Genomic DNA, 6,154 nt, shown 5'->3' on the forward strand with positions numbered 1-6,154 from the left:
GGGCAACACTTGTTTTTATTTACCTTTCTTGAGCACTCAACGTTGAAGATGTTCTTTTTATCCTCTGCTGCTTGAGCTCGCTACACGTTGTATCTGTCTCAAAGTGGCTACGATTATCAACCATGGCCATGGATCAGGTAAATCCTGCCGAAGACTTTGAGAAATGGATCCGTATGGCTACGGATAATGTAAGTGGACCCCCCCCATCGTTTCTCCAACATTGGCATCGATACTAACAACTTGTAGAAAATCAATGCACAGAACTCATGGGACCTTGCGTTGATCGATTACTTCCATGATCTGTCTGTCTTGAGAGATGGTGAGAGTATCAACTTTCAAAGAGCATCAGCAACACTAGACGGATGTGTCAAAATCTACTCTTCAAGGGTCGACTCAGCAGCCACTGAAACTGGACGTTTGATCAGTGGGCTGGCCACGAGGAAAAGGGATCAGCAGGAGGTAAATTTTGATGACAACTCTGAGGATGAAGCGTTGACCAGTGCACACAGGCAGAAAGTCCACAAGTCTCATAACTCGAAGAACACTCTCTTGGAGTTCGATCAGATCAAAATCAAGAAGATGGATCTGGAGTTGTACGGAGATCCGCTTTTTAAAAGAGCCCTCGCTGATTTTGACGAAGGTGGTTCTAAAAGTCTGTTGCTTAATATGCTAAATGTTGATAGCAGAGGGAAGATCGTCTTTGATACTACTGATTCTGTCAAGCTTACAAATGACTACGACACTGCTGATAAGCCGGACGAATTGGAACCAACAGATGGTAAGATAATTGACGACATTAAGGCCCTAGGTGAAAAACATTTAGCTGGTATATTCGCAGCATCTGTGACGATTTGTCCATCAGTTGGTCAGATACGCTGTGTTGTTGATCAGAAGAGTAGCTCTGGAGATTTACTAAAAGGGTTGGAGGATATTGAGCTTCCAGAAGCCCCAGATTACAATGTTGACCATCACCACACAACTTACCAAGACTTTGAGATATCATACGGTCAAACAGCAGAGCTCGAGCCGGAACAGAATAACGTCACTGGTGTGGATAAGTTTCCAGAAAACAGAACATCGATCTTTTTTGATGAGGGGGATAATGACTTTGATGACTATGGAATGAGTATGCAAATGTTGTTTGATGAGAGTAAATCCTATGCAAGAGAAGAAGATATAATGGAATTGGAGGATCCTATAATCAACATACCCGATGACGAGCTATTGGCATATTTTGATGATAATCATAGACGAAACTGGACTGGGCCGGAACACTGGAAAGTCAAGAAGATCAAGCAAGGCCTTCTCCGAACAGAAAGTACTACGCAACATGTGCCTCCAACAGATACAGTAAGGGCTAAACTCCATACATTTACTATTGATTTTTTATCTGATCATACACCAGATCAAGAGAAGATGTTTGAAACGGCACAGGGGTCTTCGATTTGCATTCCAAAAGCCCGCTGGAGAAGTAAAGACAACAATGTACTTCCGGATGATCGTAACTTCAAGACAAAAGATTTCATTACATTGTTTACAAAAGGCACCTTGCTCAATATGAAATTCAATCACGTACGAAACATTGATAATGCCATTGACGAATCTTTGTACGCTGAGTGTACCCAGACGAAGAGCAGACCTACTGAGATCAACAACCCAGATTTTTATAACGATAATGATGCCGGTTTTGATGATGACTATTTACAGGATGATGGACTGTCTGCGGTACCTCAAATACTGGCTAGGAATCAGACCTCACAGCCACTGAAGTACTCAAGAGTTTCCAAAAAGGTTGATGTCAAACTTTTAAAGGACAATATGTGGAGCACCTTGAAGTCCGAGATCTTATCAAGTGCACCTATGCCCGCTGAAACTGCCACTATATCTAAGACTCAAGAACTCAAGTTCAGTCAGGTTGTGTCAGATCTTGGTGACAAGTATGATTCAAACACGAAGAGGGACCTGTCAACGAGTTTCTGCTTCATCTGTCTGTTGCATCTGGCGAATGAAAATGCATTTACAATTACAGACAATGAAGACAACTCAGATCTGATCATCAGAGACTTTCCTACGCCTTCTACATGACCAACATTACAATACATGTACGAATGACAAATAAATAATCCATTAGTTTTCTAAAATATTCAAAGGGAATGTACGGAATATCTTCACCATTCTTGGGCAGTGACACCGTATTTACTCTTCTTAGTACCCACGATTGGCTTGATGAGCTTAGAACCACCTTCCAAGAAGGAGAATTTATCCCTTCTCATAGACTCGTACTTCAAAATGTACTCTTCCTTTTGGAGAGTCAGACCAATGTCATCAAGACCATTGACAAGACAATGCTTTCTGAATGGTTCAATGTCAAAGTGTTCAACAAGGACTTGACCCTCTGGACCCAAAATCTGTTGGTTTGGCAAGTCAATAGTGAGCTTTTCGCCCTTTTGAGCAAAGTCATACAACTTCTCTAAGATCACCTCCTGTGGAAGTCTAATAGGAAGCAAGAAGTTCTTAAAGGAGTTGTTGTAGAAAATATCACCGAATGATGGGGCAATAATAGATTTGATACCGAAATCCTTCAATGCCCAAGGAGCGTGTTCTCTAGAAGAACCACAACCGAAATTGTCACCAGTGACGAGCAAAATCTCAGCTTGTCTGTATGGCTCAACGTTCAAGACAAAGTCTGTCTCGATATCCTTACCATCTGGCCCTTTGATGAAACGTGATTCGTAAAAGAGACCATCTCTCAAACCAGTACGCTTAATTGTTTTTAAGAACTGCTTTGGAATAATGGCATCGGTATCAACGTTGGCTCTGTCGAGAGGGGCAGCAATAGACGTCAATGTAGTGAATGCGTTACTTGCTGAACCGGCAGCGCCAGCAACTGGTGTCTCATCAACAGTGTGATCAGAAGGTGGAACATCGGCAAGCTCATCTTGTTCAGCCTCTTCCGTAGTCTCACCAGGTTCAAGTGGTTTCTTGGTGTGCTCGTAAACAGCATCTTGAAGTGCCTTGTCCTCCTCTGCTTGTTGGACGGAAATCTTTGGTGAGTCTGGGTCTGAGTAAACAAATTCTCTGATATCAACAAAGTGGCCAGTAACACCGGCTGCAGCAGCCATAATTGGAGACATCAAGTGTGTACGAGAAAGAGCACCTTGACGACCTTCGAAGTTTCTGTTGGAGGTGGAAGCACAACGCTCTTCTGGATCCAAGATATCTGGGTTCATACCAAGACACATTGAACAACCAGCCTCTCTCCACTCGAAACCAGCAGCTCTGAATATCTTATCAAGACCTTCCTTCTCAGCTTGCTTCTTCACAAGACCTGAACCAGGAACAACGAGACAACGCTTCACATTTGGAGCTTTAGTCTTTCCCTTGACGACTCTGGCAGCAGCTCTCAAGTCTTCGATACGGGCGTTTGTACAAGATCCAATAAACACCTTGTCAATTGGGATCTCTGTCAATGGAGTATTTGGTGTGAGACCCATGTATTTGAGGGCTCTTTCCATACCAGCCTTCTTGAGTGGGTCATCAACCTTTGATGGATCTGGGACACGGCCAGTAATTGGGAGAGCATCTTGAGGAGATGTACCCCAAGTGATGGTTGGAACAATGTCGGTGGACTTGATAACGATGTTTTGATCAAATTTAGCACCCTCATCGGTGTGAAGAGTTTTCCAGTACGCAACAGCCTTTTCCCATTCATCACCCTTTGGAGCCAATGGACGGCCCTTGATGTAATCAAATGTGATTTGGTCAGGTTTGATCATACCGGCTCTTGCACCAGCTTCGATAGCCATGTTACAGATGGACATTCTTGCTTCCATGGACAAGTTCTCAATGGCCTTACCAGCAAACTCAATGACATGTCCGGTACCACCAGCGGTACCGATCACACCAATAACGTGCAGCACTAAATCCTTAGATGTGATACCTGGGTTGAGATCACCATCGATGAAGATTCTCATGTTCTTGGACTTTGCTTGGATGATGGTCTGTGTAGCAAGGACGTGCTCCACCTCGGAGGTACCAATACCAAAGGCCAATGCACCAAACGCACCGTGAGTAGCAGTGTGAGAGTCACCACACACAACCGTTGTACCAGGTAAGGTGAACCCTTGTTCTGGACCAACAATGTGCACAATACCTTGTCTCTCATCAGTCATACCAAAGAAGGTAACGTCAAAGTCCTTCACGTTCTGCTCCAGCGTTTGAACCTGAAGCAACGAATCCTGTTGCTTGATGAACGTCTCTGTGGACTTGAAGTTGGCTCTGGAGTCCGTTGGGATGTTGTGATCAACTGTGGCCAAGGTACAATCTTTTCTTCTGACTTGTCTTCCAGCATTCTTCAACCCTTCAAAGGCTTGTGGGGATGTCACCTCGTGCACCAGGTGTCTGTCAATATACAGCAAGTTTGAGCCACTCTCGTCCTTGTAGACGATATGGTCTTCGAACACCTTATCGTAAAGGGTTCTTGGTTCTGTCGATGCCGTCATGGTTGATTAAAACAATCTTTAATACCTTGAATGGTGTTCCCAAGAGGTGGGAAGAAGTGGAAGCGGTGAGGAATTGAAAGCTTTTTTTATGCGAGCGGCAATGGCCATGCGATGATTCATCGATGCGCCGCTTTCCGGCCCGGTCACCGGCGAAACGCCCAGCGGACCAATCAGAGACAGCGTGAACATAATACACTGATCACGGTGCTCAGCGAGGGTTGCCTAGGCAGTGTCAATGGTGGCCATCAGCGCTGGAAGTTCAATTGAGCCTCTGCTCTGTATGTGGCGTAGCTGGCATAGCTGGCGTTCACACACGGTATTGTTGTGTATCGACACCGCCAATGAACTGGTGTGTATATCGAGTGGTGATGCCATAATCGTCGCAGAGCGGTACCGGAGAAGGCCCATCAGGAAAAAGGGAGGTTCCTGGTGCAGTGTGCGCGGACCAGTGTGGGCGGACCAGTGGGGCCAAGTACGCCGCGGAGGATCATCTTGGCCAGCCTGGCGAGGAATCACAGGCGGATTACGTCATATGGAGCTACAGTTGGACTGGAGGAGTTCATGACTGTCTCCTATGGCAATGTTGGCACGAGAGAAAGGGAAGGTCCTGAGATATGGAGGAGTGGAAAGAGTAACTACATGTGAGTTTGTACTATAACGAACGGGATTATATGATAAGGAAGTTAAGTAATCAGGTTATAGTTAATCAGAGCGTCAGTTTACCTTAAAAGGTACGCAAGCTCAGCATCAGCCTCAAATTCGGCACCCAGGTATAGGAGTCAGGAAAGAATAAGCCAAGGTATAATAATAGGAGTTCAGAGCTAGGAGTTTTGAAGATTATTATATTTGGCATTGTGCAGAAGAAGAGGTTTCAGTTGGTAGCGTCTCGGAGTGGTAGCGTCTCAGAGTGGTAGCGTCTCGGAGTGGTAGCGTCTCGGAGGTTGGTGTGCAGAGCGAGAAGCCTCGCCATGGCGGCGTCTCGAAATGGTCGTCTCAGAAGATTCAGGAATACTGAGGTCATCTCTGGTGTTCACAGAGCCCGGCAGAGAAGAGCAAGATGGGACCAGAAACTAGGACTCCATAGCCACCAGACCTGACAAGCTCGCCAAAGGAAGAACGCAGATGGAAAGAAACAAGAAGAAAGAACCAAGCGTCATTCGTACGGCAAGCTAGACCATTTCAAACAAATCTTCCCACACGTACGGAAAGATAGTGCAAGAAGATATGTGGATTCTTAAAAGAGGAAATCAAGTTCCTCAGCTCCGCCATATCAGCGACTTGGACCGCAACTGATAATGGCAAAGTCAACTTACTGAGACGCCTCCGTCGTGTGAGATTTCCCGCCCTGCACACAGTCAAGATACAGTGCAGAGGGCAGGGCCGGAAATCAGGACCTGTCCCTCCTTTTATATTCTTTTTCGATAATTTCCTTTTACATGTAGCTAAATAATTTGTGTGAGACATGTATGGGTTACTCCATTTTGCATTTGAGGCATTTATGGATACCGCAACGTGTTATTGGCTGACCCATAGACCATGCTTCCCCCCGTTTTCCTAGCTTTGCTGATCTTATCAGTGTAATCTGTGTAGTTAATATGGATGAGCAAAAATCGGGGGAGGGATAATTAAAGCAAGTTGATCTTAAAGAAACG

At 45.1% G+C, this 6,154-nt stretch overlaps 2 protein-coding genes across 2 annotated transcripts; one reads left to right on the forward strand and one right to left on the reverse strand.

Annotated features, from left to right (window-relative positions):
* Positions 1-122: 122 nt before the first annotated feature.
* On the forward strand, positions 123-2,085 carry CYBJADRAFT_183873 (uncharacterized protein; the record flags this gene model as incomplete). The annotated part of the gene is made up of 2 exons (XM_020217094.1): positions 123-188; positions 247-2,085. The coding sequence occupies 2 exons, from the start codon at positions 123-125 to the stop codon at positions 2,083-2,085; spliced, it is 1,905 nt and encodes a 634-aa protein (XP_020071252.1).
* A 15-nt stretch (positions 2,086-2,100) lies between these two features.
* LEU1 (3-isopropylmalate dehydratase LEU1) lies at positions 2,101-4,534 on the reverse strand. Its single transcript, XM_020214688.1, has one exon. The coding sequence runs from the start codon at positions 4,500-4,502 to the stop codon at positions 2,169-2,171; it is 2,334 nt and encodes a 777-aa protein (XP_020071253.1). The 5' UTR covers positions 4,503-4,534; the 3' UTR covers positions 2,101-2,168.
* Positions 4,535-6,154: the final 1,620 nt, after the last annotated feature.

The sequence above is a fragment of the Cyberlindnera jadinii genome (assembly GCF_001661405.1).
Source record: "Cyberlindnera jadinii NRRL Y-1542 unplaced genomic scaffold CYBJAscaffold_4, whole genome shotgun sequence".
In the NCBI taxonomy this organism is placed as follows: Eukaryota; Fungi; Ascomycota; class Saccharomycetes; order Phaffomycetales; family Wickerhamomycetaceae; genus Williopsis; species Williopsis jadinii.

Coding starts and splice junctions, on each gene's coding strand:
- LEU1 (XM_020214688.1), bottom strand. CDS start 4,502: ATGACGGCATCGACAGAACCAAGAACCCTTTACGATAAGGTGTTCGAA.